Below are 16,357 nucleotides of genomic sequence, written 5' to 3' on the forward strand. Positions count from 1 at the left end.
AGATGCATGCTAGCGCGAGCAGGGGCCAGCAATGGAATCCGCAGTGGCCTTTACACGCGTATTCCATAGTGTGCATGCACCCTTAGGGTGGGTTCATACTGAGGAATTCTCGCGGATATCAGCGGAATTCCGTCGGCTCCAAAGACACCATTCTATGGGCCGGCGTATTCCACTATCCGCTGAAAGAAGTGACATGTCACTTCTTTTGGCGGATAACAGAATATGCCCGCCTATAGAATGGTGTCTATGGAGCCGGCGGAAAGGTGCGCGGCCGTGCGTGCGGACAGACAGCGGAATTCTGCATATATTATCCGCGAGAATTCCTCAGTATGAACCCACCCCTAGGGTCCATGCATACTACGGAATTGCCGCGTATAACACGCGGCGTATTCCGTCGCTCGTCCCCGCACACAGCGGCGTGAATTTCCGCCTGTGCCATAGACACTATTCTATGCACAGGTGGATTACGCATTCCGCAAAAAGAAGTGACATGTCAATTCTTTCGGCGGAATGCATAATCCGCCCGTGCATAGAAGTGTCTATGGCACGGGCAGAGATGCGCGCTGCCACGTGCGAGCGACGGAATCCGCTGCGGGTCATACGTAGGAATTTCGTAGTGTGCATGCACCCTTACATAGGATACAGGCTGTGAAAACTAGCCCCATTTCCACATGAGAGAGGGAAACCCACTGCACTTCTATGACCTGCTGCAGATTGCTAAACCCTACTCGCATATACAGTACTGTACTGTGTCACAGGATTTCTGTGTAACCCACTATGTAATGTGACGCTGCCGGTGTACATCACAATAGTAAGTGATAAGACCTGGGAAGCCCCCGTGCACAGGAGGACAGCCTCTCAGGGCGCCCTCTGCCGGTCAGGATAGGGACTGTCACCCCAACGCCTCTAGGTCGGGATAGTACAGCACGGAGACGACACGTCCATACAGTCAGCAGTATACTGTGTGAGGGGATGACGCCATCACCGGAAACAATGTGTAGCCTCTCCCTTCCCGCGTCTACTCTCCGCCAGCGGTGTGTGGGGGCAGCGGGTAGTGGAGGCTATGGGCTCCTACACCGAGGTACATGCGGAGCTGGTCATCCTCAGAGGATAATAACGCGGGGTGCAGGCTACAGTGTGAACACTGCACGGGAATGCGGTGTAGTCACATTGTATTGTGTGACTGTAGTCTATGTACCACACTGTTGTGACACTAGTGTAACCATCACTGCACTGTGACCAGTGCTCTCATCCCTGCCGTGTATATGTGGCTGCAGTGTGAGCACGTCTGATGGTGTCATGTCTCCTGTGTGGAGCTGCCTGCAGTGGCGTAGCTACAGTGAAGGCAGGGAAGGCGACTGCTATGGGGCCCCTGCATGAAGGGGATCGGGCGTACAGGATTTATGGGGCCCCATGAATCCTACCTACGCCCCTGGCTGCCTGCATGTCTTCTTCATACACCAGAGCTGGAGGGAGGGCGTGCCTGCTTGACTCGCTGCTTCATTGAAAACAAACACTTTGTGCTCCATTGTGGAGATTGCAGAGATCCCAGCACTGACATATATAGCCGTATTTTCAGTTATTTTAACTAAGAATACCCCTTTTATAGGAGGTTTGTGGCCCTCCCTGACACACCAGACTTGCTATAAGGGTATGTCTAGAATGAAGCTGCCTGCCAGCCATAAGAGGATGCAGGAGTCTCATGCTCCCCGCGGTTTCTGTGTGCTGCAGCGAGGCGGGGGGAGAAGGAAAACTTAAAAAAAAACAAAAAAAAAAAAAAAACTGTCTAAGATTAGGTCGGTTAGTAGTTTTTTTTTTTTTTTTAACAGTTTACCATCCAGCCTTACTAATATTTAAATATTTTGAGGCTGGATTTACATATATCTGGCGGTCCGGCGTCCTTCTTTTTTGACAACTGATGGCAGAAATACATCAGTTGTTGTCAGTTGTCTTATCCTTTTTTTACATTAAACATAAAGGCCATATGGCAGAACACAGCAAGCAGCGTTCTGATCATCTGGCGCGTCCTGTGGCACTATTAAGGGTATGTTCACATCTCGTTTTTTGTACTCACGTCTGGCTGCACGTCAGGAATCAGTGCAAAAAGGATGCTGACCTGCAGCCCGGCGTGCGGCCGATGGCCACATTGACTTAAATGAGCAGGACGGAGTCATTTTGTGACTGTGTTCTGCTCATTTGCGGGACGTACACGGCTTTTGTGCAGGACTCAAAAGCGTGGTCGACCAATACCGTTTGGTGACATGTCACTTCTTTCGGCGGAAAGCGGAATGCGCCGGCCCATAGAATGCTTTATGAGTCCTGCACAAAAGCTGTGTACGTCCTGCAAGTGAGCAGAACACAGTCACATAAAGACTCCGTCCTGCTCATTTAAGTCAATGTGGCCGCCTGCCGCGCTGCATGTCGCATCCTTTTTGCACTGATTCCTGACGTGTAGCCCGGCGTGAGGACAAAAAACAAGATTTGAACATAGGCTAACATGCCAGATGCTCTAAACTGTCTTATTGAAATGAATGGGATCAGTTTAAGGGTATATTCACACGAACGGGCTCGAAGCGAGATTCTCGCTGCGAGCCCGGCAGGTCCTGGCAGTTCCCATACACTACATACTTGCTGCGGTCTAAACGACCGCAGCGAGTATGTAATTCTGCCGCCCTTAACCCCTTCTGCTCCCGCCCGGCTCCCCCGCTGTAAGCATACTTTACCTGTCCTTGCTGCACGGGGTCCCGGCGTCCTGCTCTCCCGTCCGGCCAATCAGTGGCTGGGCTGGGCAACACACTAATTGGCCGGACGGGAGAGCAGGACGCCGGGACCCCGTGCAGCAAGGACAGGTAATGTATGCTTACAGCGGGGGAGCCGGCCGGGAGCAGAAGGGATTAAGGGCGGCAGAATTACATACTCGCTGCGGTCGTTTAGACCGCAGCAAGTATGTAGTGTATGGGACCTGCCGGGCTCGCAGCGAGCCCGTCTGTGTGAATATACCCTAAAGATCCGTTTTTCTCCTGTGCCGGAGGCTTTATCTGGTTGTCCAGCCTTTGTCCATTCTGATGGACAGTCAGGTCCAACAATATCCTTGGCTTATTGGGTTGCTATGCATGTTGCCAACTCACTGTACTAAATCACAGATACCCTATGTCACACAGGGCTGGTGTCAATGCACAGTGATACAGCAAGACCATTAAAGCCTTTGAAAATGCATTTTTCATGTTATGTGCCTGATATTTTTCATAAAGGAAAAGCCACAAGCGTCTTGAAGGGGCTATACGTCGTAGATAGCCAAGAGATTAACTTTAAAGCCCTAGTCACAGCACCATCATGGTGCTATTCATATCAAAACTAAAGCAATGTACCTGATGGACTTGTATAGTGCTGGGTCACTGTCATGTGAACATTCCTCTTTAGGGTGCGTTCACACGTAACGGATCCACTTTGGATCCCTGCCCTGTACACATATGGGCAGACAAACTCATGAGTATGTCCACAGCTCGCTACGTTAACCCCCTGCTGCCGAAGCGTATGGATCACCTGGTCCCCGCTCCGGCTTGCTTCGGGGCTCCCGACACGTTCCGCTCGACCAATCAGTGCTCTGCCCCGCCACAGCGCACTGAATGGCTGAGCGGGGCGGGCTGTGGACATACAGCGGGATGTGCATCCCACTGTGAGTTTGTCTGCCCATATGTGTACAGGGCAGGGATCCGCAGCAGATTCGTTACGTGTGAACGCACCTTTAGGAAGTGTTAAATTTGTTTTTTTCAGGAAAAGATTACAATACCGTTTGGTGAGAAATACCTGGACGCAGTGCTCTGTCTTCCAAGAAACTACAGTGGAGTTAGATATGGAGTTATTTTGACACATGGTGCTGGAGGTGACATGAATTTTCCACAATTGGTGTCCTTGGCAAATTACTTGGCTTCTCACGGACTACTCTGTCTAAGATTCACCTGTAAAGGGCTCAATTTAGTATACAGAACAAAAGCTTACAGCGCAGTACTGGTATGTATGTACAGGAATTCCTGATAAGAAAAACAGACAGATTTTACTGAAGTGTGAAGAGGGCCTCGACAAATTTTTATGTAGACATCTGCACATTCGTAACAATGTTATTGATGAACATAATGGTTTCACCCAACTTTTACAGTAACATATAGTAGAATTTTTTACAACTGAACAGAAGAGGACTGAAATGTAAATGCTCCACCTAAAATGTAAAAAAAATTTAATGTTTTTCAGTGAAGGATAAATGTTGGGTCCAGACTGCGCCTTACTGTCTCTCCGGTGTACAAGAATTCTCTACTATGTGTTTTGGTCATGGCTGCTAGGGCTTGTATTCGATTATTTAGGAAGCAAACTACTACTTTTTTTCTGGTGTCATTATGGATCTTTAAGGTGAACGATCTGATACTTATGGAGGATCTCACATGTTTGCATCTTGGACTTTAATAAGAAATTCACCTAGACAGGGTTAGATGCTGTCACAGAGATCTTTCACCTTGGAGGTTCCTTGGGCATGATGATAGCAGCATGGAGCCCGATAGGGGATTGACTGTAGACCTCCCGGATGTTGGGAGTTTATTTCTCTATTTGTAGCTATCCTTAGTGGCACTGGTCCGCTCTCCTGCCTTCCTTTTACCCTATCTCTCCTCTCTCTCTTTCTCTCTCTCTCTCTCTCTATCTATCTATCTATCTATCTATCTATCTATCTATCTATCTATCATATATATATATATATATATATATATATATATATACCTCCTCTACCCCTTTCTGCTCCTTCTTGGGGTTCTGCCTCTTTTCTTCTCTCTCTGGCTTTTTTGGAGTCCACCACGGTTCCCTGGAGCCATTGCATTTTTTTATGAATAAACAAGAATGTCTAGAAAATGAATTTCTGAGAGCACAACTCACATGAACAATACAATCACAGAAATGTCTGCAAAACATCTGTCGCTCATAAACATACCCTAAAGCATTATATAGCATATACACATGCTGTGCTATATTCCAATAGTGGAATAACATTTTTTTTTTTGCTTTCATTGTAGAACTACCTGAAGTCTGATGAAGAATATAAAGTTGCCGGTGTCTTTCTTGCAGGTGAGGTTATTTTTATATACTGTAAACTGATGTGGTAAGTCATGTATGCTAAATTTTCTCAAGGAGGGAAGGGTTTAAAATAAAAGTAGTAATGCTACAACTTAGTTACCTGTTACCATGACACAATGAATGGATAATGTGGCCTCCTTCTGCGGCTATGGCTGTATCAATGTTTTCCAGGACTTTCTAGGATGGATCGTATAATGTTGCTGATCATGGACAGATCGCTTGACACTATTCCCCAGTCAGCACATTGTGGAGTTTTTAGTTAGTTGTGCTTTATTTTCAAATCATATTACATTTTTAAGCTTCACTATAAGAAAATCAAGTATAAGAGTACAGTAGGTAAAAGTAAACTTGCATTAGCATATACAATACAGGAACCTACAGTATATATTGACATTTGGGCAGTAAAACAGTATATTCTCACATTGTGACACAGGACGATCAATGGGCTCCCGTGCTGCTGCCTCTCTAGTAAGAACAGCTTGTGAACAAGATGACAGCTTCATCCAAGGCCTGATCTGTCTGTCATATCCCCTGCATCCTCCCAAAGCAAAAAGCAAGCTACGAGATGAAGATTTGTTAATGATAACCAAACCAGCCTTGTTTATCTCTGGGTCAGCAGATGAGATGTGTGACAAGGTAAGAGTGCTTTTGTTTATATTGTAAGCCTTGTGACTCTAAAGCTTTCATCACTGAAATGACTATGTAACTATTTAAAGAGGCAATGTCAGTATAAAAATGAAAAAAAAAACTTTTGACGAGTTAGAGAGAACGAGTAGTGAGAAGCAGTGCTAGCGCAGTCCTCTCACAACATGACAACACATTCTCATATTAAAAATCTATAGGGCATCTCTTTTCTCACTGGCGTGGAGTGGGAGCTCATCCTATTGGATATGTCAAAAGTTTTTTTTTTTTGTGACAGGTACACTTTAAAGCATTTTATATACAATAGTTCCAATGGACACACACCATCAGCATTGGTCTCTGCCCCACAGAGTTAATTAACCACAACATAACAGGTCCAAAGAATATATAAGGGATTAATTAGCTTTTATGAAATAACAATTACACAACACAAAGCTACATTTCAAATGTAACAATTTTATTGGCATGATTTAAAATCAATTAAAAAATCTTTTTAGTGCAAAAGGGAATCCAATAGTAAATGACGACCAGAACACCTCGGTCTAACAAAGTCCTATTATATACCACTATGCCATGCAAGCGTCTAAGTCAATATACAAATAACCATGCAGTGTATCCACACAGCCTTGGATGGCTAAAAACAATGTCAGCCCATACCCGCAAATACTTAGAATAGTCTAATGAGACGCTTACCCATCGTGGTGTCTGGCATCAGTAACGCCGACGCACGTTTCGCGTACAGGTCGCTTTATCAAGGGGTGTATCTAACTCCTGTCTCACGCACTGTATATATTACCGGTGAGGATTCCTTCCGGGGAGCGACGCGGGTCATAGGAGTGGCCAGGAATCACGCAGCTTCCTCCCGGCCTACGTCACTGAAACGCACGCCCGCCGGTGGAACGCTTTAAAGCATACCATCTCTTATGATATGTTATTAATAAATTAGTTATACATGTAAATATTTTAGGGAAAAGGCATGCCCTTCACATTTCAGTAACCTGTAGTTCCTCTTTCTGTACCTACAGACTCCAGAGTTCCCCAGTCACAAAAAACCTATGTTCACACAGTTAAACAAACACCAATCACCTCTCTGAGGGAAAGTGATTTGGCTTACAGTGTTCAGCACTGGGCTTTGCATTAAGTTCCTAGTGCTAAGGCTGCCAATTGAGTGTGAGTGGCTGAGGCCTTGCGGAGGCAGCCTGACTACATGTCACTGTGGCTCTGCTCTCATGAAAAGTTACCGGGTGCCGGGATGGACAATTGAAGATCAAGATTTTGAAATTGTGGCTGCATTGGAGAGCTGTTGCCATCAGCTGTAAGGCACTGGGGCCAACTCACTCTCCACCATGGAATGATTGGTTCTCTTTAATAAAAAGCATGTGGAGAAACAGCTTGCAAACCCCTGCCCTTTTTGTGGTGGTCTAGTGGAGCGATCGTGGAGGGGCGATCCCAGCTTGTTGCCTAGCCTCTGGGCCGTTCCCTAGGGAACTTCTATTATAACTACACTGATCTCTCATTGAGATCGGTGCAGTACATATGCACTGTACTGATGCATTGTTCTAGGCTTCCGGAGCCCAGAGCAATGGAGTGCTGAGCCAGGATCAGCACCATTATAGCCCAGAGCCCTCGCCCGGCAACAAGGTGGGATTGCCCCTCCGTGATCCCTCCACTAGACCACCACAAATGAAGGACACGGGCCATTTAAATGCAGCTGTCAGTTTTGACAGCTACATTTAAATGGCTAATTAGTGGGCGCCACGATCAGACCATGCCCGCTAATAACCGAGAACCACATGTTCACCCCCCTTTGAACTCCCCTACCTGACCCAGAACGTACAGGTGCACCCTGGGCCGTCAAGGGGTCCCATAATAAAATTTTAAATCACCCCCCCTTTTCCCATTTTAGGGTGCCTTCACACCTACCGGATCAGCAGCGGATCTCACTTTTGCGAATTCGGAGCGAGATCCACTGCGGATCCGGTACCATTCACCTTAATGCTAGTACATACCCGCAGCGGGATTGACATCCCGCTGTGAGTATGAGCTTTAACCCCCTGGCGCCCGCAGCCCCGCCGCAGCTCCGCCGCTGCTTCCATCAGCCCCGGCGCCCGCATCCCCAATCGGCGCCCGCAGCCCGCATCATCCCCGCAGCCAGCACGCATCCCTGATCGCCGCCTGCCCGCATCCCCCATCATCCCTGCAGCCCGCACGCATCCCCGATCGCCGCCTTCCCGCATCCCCCATCATCCCTGCAGCCCGCACGCATCCCCGATCGCCGCCCGCCCTCATCCCTGCAGCCCGCACGCATCCCCGATCGCCGCCCGCATCCACGATCATCCTCGCAGCCCGCCCGCATCATCCCAGCAGCTGCGCCGAGGAGCAGGTAATGTATGCTCTCAGCGGCGGCTGCGGGGATGATGCGGGCGGGCTGCAGAGATGATGGGGGATGCGGGCGCCGGGGCTGATGGGGGCAGTGGCGGAGCTGCAGGAGGCGGGGATACGGCGGGGCTGCGGGCATCAGGGTGTTAAAGCTCATACTCACAGCGGGATGTCAATCCCACTGCGGGTATGTGCTATCATTAGGGTGAATGGTACCGGATCCGCAGTGGATCTCGCTCCGAATTCGCAGAAGTGAGATCCGCTGTGGATCCGGTAGGTGTGAAGGCACCCTTATAAATAAAAACACATAAATAAAACACCTTTAGGCCGCATTCACACGTCCGCAGTGTGGTCCATAATTGCACGGACCACTGCAATTAAGATAGTGATCTGTGTCGTAATTGCAAATCCGCACTAGGACCTGTCCTTTTTTCTGCGATATGGATCAAGGGTATGGTACAAACGCGTCAAGGGTATGGTACAAACGCGTGAACAGGGCCATTGAAATGTATAGGTCATTTACAGACAGAAATGCTGATGTGTGAATGAGGCTTTAAACCTACTATGATAAACCCCTCCTCCCCTTGTTTTTATTTAGCATGAGAACATACAAGGATGATTTTACACACAGCATTTTTCTGAAAAATTCCTCAATTTTCTTAGTGTTTTCCATTTTATTAAAAGACTTGACTGATTCTACATACTGATCTGATTAAAAATTGGTGTGTGTAAACCAAGGCATGTTCACACTGTACATTGTTTAATTATTTCTTTTACTAGAACTATGGCATCTCAGGAACATACATTAAGTCACATTTTATATCTTTAATCTCAATCCTTTTTTAGACCTTGATGACAAATGTAATTCGTAAAATCAAAGCTCCAGTAAAGATCCATTGGGTTGAAAATGCAAATCATGGACTGACAGTCAAGGGGAAATCATTGGAAGATGTATTGCCAGAAATTAATGAACAGACTTTTTTGTGGATTGATCAAATGTTAAAACTGTAATCATCTGATCAATATAAACCTTTAAAGGCTTTCACACTGTAAATGACATTGACATTGTACATAACTGGTATTGGCAATAAGTGCTAAAGGCTGATGCTGAAGTAATTGGTTTTACATCTATTTATGATCTGATTAAACCCAGTGTCCTATTTCAGAACACCTATATGGTTATACTGCTAAAGTTTTCAATCTGAGCTGCTGTATGAAGTCCTGTATTGGTGAACCCCATTGGCTAGTAGGCTTGTGTTCTTTTCATACGCATTGGTAATATTTTGGTTTTCGAAGCAAATTGCTTAGGGTCCATTTACACAGAGAGATAATGTGACGGATTATCTGCCAAAGATTTGAAGCCAAAGCCAGAAACCGACTATAAAGAGATCAGGTCATAAATGAAAACCTGAGATGTTTCCTCTTTTCAAATCCATTCCTGGCTTTGGCTTCAAATCTTTGGCAGATAATCTGTCAGATAATCTTTCTGTGTAAATAGACCATTTGTCAGCTTGGCAATCTGCTTATCAGCCGGATGCTCCCCTAGTGCTCCACCCTTGGTGCCTGGAAAAGCTGGATCCAGTCCTGGGAATCTTCTCCCAGGACTGGTCCAGCTTTTCCAGGCACCCAAGGCAGAGCAGCATGGACTTCAAGGGCAGCCAACTGACTAGCAGATGGCCGAGCTAACGGAGCTATTTGCTTTGTTTGTACTGTAAATCATCTCAAGTAAAGTTACCCATGGTCCTACCTTTGGCAGGACCCTAAATGAAAAAGCTTCTTTTTGGTACTGGTTATGCAATATTGCAATACTGAAATGATGTAATTTGTAGGGGTTGGTACTGTACTAATACACATGCGATATACTGTAAATAGTGCCACATCTCAAAGATGTACATTGACCTATGTTCTTCAGACACAGTTCTACTTGTCCACACCCAGAATGACTTGTCATATAATGTAATAACTATGAGGGATGTGGAAATAGATAGATATAAGTACTGAAAATCAGCAGTCCTCAAGACATCATATGCAGATGGACAGATATTTTAACAATATGTTAAAAGCTTGAGTATATGTAACTCATAAAAGGATATTTATTCAATGTAAAAAAACTTCTGTTCTAAAAATGGTATATCTTACATAAACAAAATAATATGCAATAAAACAATGCTGTCCATTGCGGCGCACACTCATTCTCCCATCTGCAAAGGGGAGACAAGTAGCCTCATTCTGTGTTGCGCAAATGGTGAACTGCTGCCTGGGATTAGCGTAGCGTTGTCTATAAAAGTGCTGGTGATTTGCTCCAGACGTATCTCTCACTGTCATAATGTAGTAAACGATTCTTTGTGATTTGGTGAATGTGGCCACATTTGTATATGTTCAAATATAACATTTTCTACATGTTCTCTTAATACATTTCTTTACATTGTTGTTCTTGACACTGTTACATTTTTGTGTTGACAAAGAATTCTTTACCACGTGTAATTAAAAAAAAAAAATTAAAATATTTACTTGCTTCTCCCTGCTGCGTCGATCTGGATGATACTTTGTTCCTGGTGAGCAGCACTTCCTGCTCTCATTTTAACATGAATCATATGTAAGGAAGTCACTACTATGGTCAGTGAGCTCAAAACCATATCTTTTTAAAAACTTTTTCACTTAAAGGGACTGTGCCAGCGGTAATTCATGTTCCAAAGTGCTGACACTGTTAAATAGCTGTTAGGTCACAGTGACACATGGTTCCTTTATCCAGCTGTGCTGCTAGAATGTAGAAAAATGATTTCATTCTCTGGTACAGAGTCAAAGAAACTTTCCTGAGGTCCTGATCTTCTGGAATGCTTCCTCTCTCCCCTCTTCTTGTATAATAGACACCTGTAAGCTGAGTCTAAGGGTACGTTCACACTTACCGGATCCGCAGCTGATTTTCTGCTGCGGATCCGCAGCAGATTTCATTTAAATAACTGAACACAGCATCAAATCTGCACCATCAAATCTGCTGCGGATCCTGTAGGTGTGAACGCACCCTAAAGCAGGGTTTGGTATGGGAAGCAGAGTAAGGTGTTACAGCTTGCTGCACTTCTGGACATCAGGAAAGACTCTTATACTATAAAATAAATGCATTTTTCTAACTTCTGGAAACACTGATGGATATATGAAAGGTTCCAGGTGTCTCCTTGACCTAACAGCTATCTAAAGCCCCTATTACACGGGGCGATCGGAGGGAGCAAGCCAGGGCTAACCTGTCTGGTCAGCGCTCGCTTGCTCCTCATTCCCTGCCGGTGCTGTAACACGTGCTGGCAGTGAGCGGGTAAGTACAGTGGGGGATACCGGAGGATCTTTACATTGTCCGGGGAGCCCATAGGAGATAGCAGCGGTCTGCTGCCACTGCTCCTATTACACGGGGCGACGGCAGCAGATTGTTGCTATCTTAGGGTCCATTTACACAGAAAGATTATCTGACAGATTATCTGCCAAAGATTTGAAGCCAAAACCAGGAACAGACTATAAACAGAGAACAGGTCATAAAGGAAAGCCTGAGATTTCTCCTCTTTTCAAATCCATTCCTGGCTTTGGCTTCAAATCTTTGGCAGATAATCTGTCAGATAATCTTTCTGTGTAAATGGACCCTTATGGTGCGTTTACACAGGCAGATTTATCTGTCAGATTTTTTAAGCCAAATCCAGGAACAGACCATAAACAGGGAACGGGTCATAAAGGAAAGACTGAGATTTCTCCCTTTTTCAAATCCATTCCGGGGTTTGGCTTCTAAAATCTGTCAGATAAATCTGCCTGTGTAAACGCACCATTAGTCGTTTGTCTTTCAACATGTTGAAAGACGACAGGCAACAATTAGTTGACATTGTTTTGTCGGCTGATTTTTGCCTTTTATTACACAAAGCGATTATTGGCCAAATACAACCAATAATCGCTTCATGTAATTGGGTCTTAAAGGTGCCTTTACACAGAGAGATTTAGCTTAAAATTTTTTTGAAGCCAAAGCAAGTAACAGACTATATACAGAGAACAGGACATAAAGGAAAGACTGAGATTTCTCCTCTTTTCAAATCCATTTCTGTCAGATAAATCTCTCTTATGTAAAAGCAGCCTAACGGTGTCCACAGTCCGGTATGTAAATTGCAGCTGACAGATTCACTTTAAAGAGGATGTACCACCAGGGAGGGAATTCCCTCCCCTGTATGACGCGGCTCCCTTAGAATGAATGGAGCCGCGTCATAGAGAGGAGGGAATTCCCTCCCACTGGGGGCGGCTCGGCCAGCCTCCAGTGCTTGAGCACCGTCCGGTTCCGGTGCATAGAACGGCGACGTGCACAGGAATCGGGCCGTGGTCCGAAAAACGGACGGCGGCACCGGCTTCCCCGTGACGTCGCCGTTCGATCCGTCGGTTCAGATTAAAGAGGATGTACCTGGTGCCAGCACTACACGATGGATGGCGCACGACAGCCCCAATCACTGTAGGGGGCGTCAAGGTGCAGCTCTATATTGGGGAGCAGCATGAAAAGTTTTCATTCCTGGTTGGGTGTGCATGGGGGAAGGGGAAGCAATAAGTGACATCTTGAAAAGGATGGCAACCTGTTCCTGTTGTGTCTTCCTCTGTGCAGGCCTGGGAGTGGTGGTGGAGGGATATAAAGCAGCATTTGTTTGTTATCATCTCCTTTCCGGTCAGGGAGGATATGATTTTATTTTGCACAATACTGGCTAACAAAAAGCCAAGAAATTCTTTTTAATAGAACATTGTTAGCAGGTATCTCAGAGATATGACTGATATATTTAGCGTTCATAATAAGTTGAGCTTAGGGAATAATAACTGACTGCTTGAAGTTTGCAAAGGAAATTTTCTGAATGTCATTCCTAAAGAGATTCTCTTGCAGATACATTTGGGTAACATCTGTGCTACAAAATATAACCTCACAATCACTTCATTAACTGCAAGTAGGATACTGAGAAAACAACTGCACACGGTATACCCAGCAGTGAGTGATAAATGTGCCATATGGATGCAAAGGGGGAAAAAACCCATCAAATAAAAGATTCCTTTAAAAAAATTAAGGAACATCCTAAATGCACAGCTGTTCACCATGAATTCTGTTAAAGGACCTCAAAACACAAGTCTGCTTCAGGGTATATTCACACGAGCGGGCTCGCAGGGAGATTCTCGCTGCGAGCCCGGCAGGTCCTGGCAGTTCCCATAAACTACATACTTGCTGCGGTCTAAACGACCGCAGCGAGTATGTAATTATACCGCGCTTAACCCCTTCTACTCCCGCCGGCTCTCCCGCTGTAAGCATACATTACCTGTCCTTGCTGCACGGGTCCGGCGTCCTGCTCTCCCGTCCGGCCAATTAGTGTGTTGCCCAGCCGCAGCCACTGATTGGCCGGGCGGGAGAGCAGGACGCCGGACCCGTGCAGCAAGGACAGGTAATGTATGCTGCTTACAGCGGGTGAGCCGGCGGGAGTAGAAGGGGTTAAGCGCGGTATAATTACATACTTGCTGCGGTCGTTTAGACCGCAGCAAGTATGTAGTTTATGGGAACTGCCAGGACCTGCCGGGCTCGCAGCGAGAATCTCGCTGCGAGCCCGCCTATGTGAATATACCCTAAAAGCATTCAGTCTCAGTACCTAATTGTGCCAGTTTTATAAAGGAAATATGTAGCTCCAACATGCAGCGCTATACAGAGATTGTGTAATAGCTCCTTTATGCTGTGTACACACAGATTGATCAACCTGCTTGAAATCAGTCTGCCCACAGCAACAAATCACAGCCCATCTTTCATATCTTAAAAGAGATGTCTGGCGAATGAAAAAAATTTGCCAGCCGGCAGGGGGAACGTATTAAACAATCATTGTCACATGCTCCTCCATGATGACCATCTTATGGACAGAATCACCACAGAGCAGGACAGCACAGCCTGGAGGAGGGGAGCCTGATTTTAGCTCTATGAGGTACACAGGGAGCTGCTGTCAGTAAGTGCAGTGAGTACACTGTGGTCCAGTGGTCAGCACTGAGAGTTTGTATGTTCTCCCCATGTTTACATGGGTTTCCTCCAGGTACTCTGATTTCCTCCAGGTACTCTGATTTCCTCCCACACCCAAAATATACAAATAGGCTAATTTAGACTGTGAGCCCAAATAGGGGCAGGGACCAAAATTGACAAATCTATCTGAATGGCTGCGGAATCAGTTGGTGCTATATAAATAAATACATACTTATACTGTACATTGAAACATTTTACTATAATGTGGCCAACCCCTTTAAGTGCTTAAATATGGGGCTTGTGTGCAGCAAGTGTGGAATTGTTTTAAAAAGTTTTAAAAAATTTTATTAACATGATTATAAAATCTACAACATAAATCAGTATAGTGCAAAAAGGATCCAGTGAAGAATGACAACCAAAAGCCACAGTATTAAACATCTCATATTAGCATATACACATAATAGTAAGCATTAGAATCACTGTTCATAAACATGCAGTGTATCCGCATGGTCTCCCAGGTGCCCTACGCATCAATATGCATCACCTGTTGCTGCTATAAGCCCTAGATCCAACACATGCTTACCCATGGTGGCTGTAGTGTCACTAACCCCGACGCACTTTTCGCGTTCTTTCGCTTTCTCAAGGGGCGTGTCTTAACTCCCGTCACTTCAACTATTTATGCTGGATGTTAGGATCCCTTCTGGGGGTTGACGCAGGTCACAGGAGGAGCCAGGAATCACGCCCCTTCCTTCCGGCCTACGTCACTGGAAAGCAGCGAAAGACGGTGAAGACATGACTCTATTGAAAACAATTCCCCGACATTTCAGATTGTATCACAATAGTGATCCGAGGTCTTTTAAAGTAAAAGGAATTGAGAAAGTAGTGGGCGGCATTAGAGGAGGAAATTTAAAGAAGATTCTAGCCCAGAAAGAATGTCGGTGAATACATCTGTTAGGTAGTCTGGTCCCCCAGGGATTAAATGAACAGCGAAGCTTTGCTTCATTCCTGTAGTTTTTTCTGTGTATCAATTTTAAATGTATGTTTTTAACTCTTGCTGTGTATTTTAATTTTAGTCATTATGGACTAGGGATGCACGATGCACCGAAATATCGATACTACTACTACTCGATATTTCGGGCAAAAAACGATTCAATACCAGGATTTCCTGGTATCGATACTTCATGTTACGCTGCATAATAGTGCAGTGCATAAAGTATAGTGCAGAGAACACAGCCGGCGGCTATCTGAGCGCCGGCCGTGTTCTCTGTATGCCTCTCCCTGCCCCCAGCGGTCACCTCCGCTGCGCGGCTCTCCCTCAGCTCCCAGCGGCGCCATTTTCAAATAGCCGCCACTTGTGTAGATGCGGCTGTCACACTGACAGCGGCATCTAACCACTCCGTATGCAGCAGGGGTCGGCTACTGTGTGTAGCAGACCCCCCCGCTGCCGGTGTCTCTCTGATAATAGAGTTCGGCTCGGCCAGACTCTGTTATCAGGGAAATGATTTATGCAGCGGAGCCGGAGCTGCACAGAGGTCTGGGGGCTGGGGAGAGAAGACTGAGAGCAGGAGGTCCCGGAGAGGAGGACTTAGGAGGCGGGTGGAGAGAGAAGACTGAGAGCAGGAGGATCCGGAGAGGAGGACTGAGGAGGCGGGTGGAGAGAGAAGACTGAGAGCAGGAGGTCCCGGAGAGGAGGACTGAGGAGGCGGGTGGAGAGAGAAGACTGAGAGCAGGAGGATCGGGAGAGGAGGACTGAGGAGGCGGGTGGAGAGAGAAGACTGAGAGCAGGAGGTCCCGGAGAGGAGGACGGAGGATGCGGGTGGAGAGAGAAGACTGAGAGCAGGAGGATCCGGAGAGGAGGACTGAGGAGGCGGGTGGAGAGAGAAGACTGAGAGCAGGAGGTCCCGGAGAGGAGGACGGAGGAGGCGGGTGGAGAGAGAAGACTGAGAGCAGCAGGATCCGGAGAGGAGGACTGAGGAGGCGGGTGGAGAGAGAAGACTGAGAGCAGGCGGTCCCGGAGAGGAGGACGGAGGAGGCGGGTGGATGTGCAGCACATGTGAGGATCCAGCCGGCTGGCTGGTGGGGGAGGTGGCCGGGGCTGTGAGGAGCAGACATCAGTGATGTGGGGGGTGACAAGGGGGGGGTCGGCCTTGCTCTGGCTATAGTCTGTGTGCGATCCTGTGTGACCTCCTCTTCCTCAGCAATTTTGGTGATTGGTGCAGATAGCAG

At 46.5% G+C, this 16,357-nt stretch overlaps 1 protein-coding gene across 2 annotated transcripts; it reads left to right on the top strand.

Annotated features, from left to right (window-relative positions):
* Window positions 1-743: 743 nt before the first annotated feature.
* On the top strand, window positions 744-9,674 carry TEX30 (testis expressed 30). 2 transcript variants are annotated; one of them, XM_069970748.1, is made up of 5 exons: window positions 744-811; window positions 3,775-4,011; window positions 5,058-5,109; window positions 5,552-5,754; window positions 8,986-9,674. In XM_069970748.1, the coding sequence occupies exons 2-5, from the start codon at window positions 3,889-3,891 to the stop codon at window positions 9,148-9,150; spliced, it is 543 nt and encodes a 180-aa protein (XP_069826849.1). In that variant the 5' UTR covers window positions 744-811; window positions 3,775-3,888; the 3' UTR covers window positions 9,151-9,674. The 2 variants fall into 2 exon arrangements, with proteins under 2 accessions (XP_069826849.1, XP_069826848.1); XM_069970747.1 differs by lacking the exon at window positions 744-811 and adding an exon at window positions 838-1,081.
* Window positions 9,675-16,357: the final 6,683 nt, after the last annotated feature.

Source organism: Dendropsophus ebraccatus, chromosome 5, assembly GCF_027789765.1.
Source record: "Dendropsophus ebraccatus isolate aDenEbr1 chromosome 5, aDenEbr1.pat, whole genome shotgun sequence".
NCBI classification, from domain to species: Eukaryota; Metazoa; Chordata; class Amphibia; order Anura; family Hylidae; genus Dendropsophus; species Dendropsophus ebraccatus.

Excerpts from the sequence above, each read along its gene's own strand:
- TEX30 (XM_069970747.1), top strand. Across the intron at positions 4,012-5,057 it reads AAGCTTACAGCGCAGTACTG|AACTACCTGAAGTCTGATGA; the intron begins GTATGTATGTAC and ends CTTTCATTGTAG. Across the intron at positions 5,755-8,985 it reads CAGATGAGATGTGTGACAAG|ACCTTGATGACAAATGTAAT; the intron begins GTAAGAGTGCTT and ends ATCCTTTTTTAG.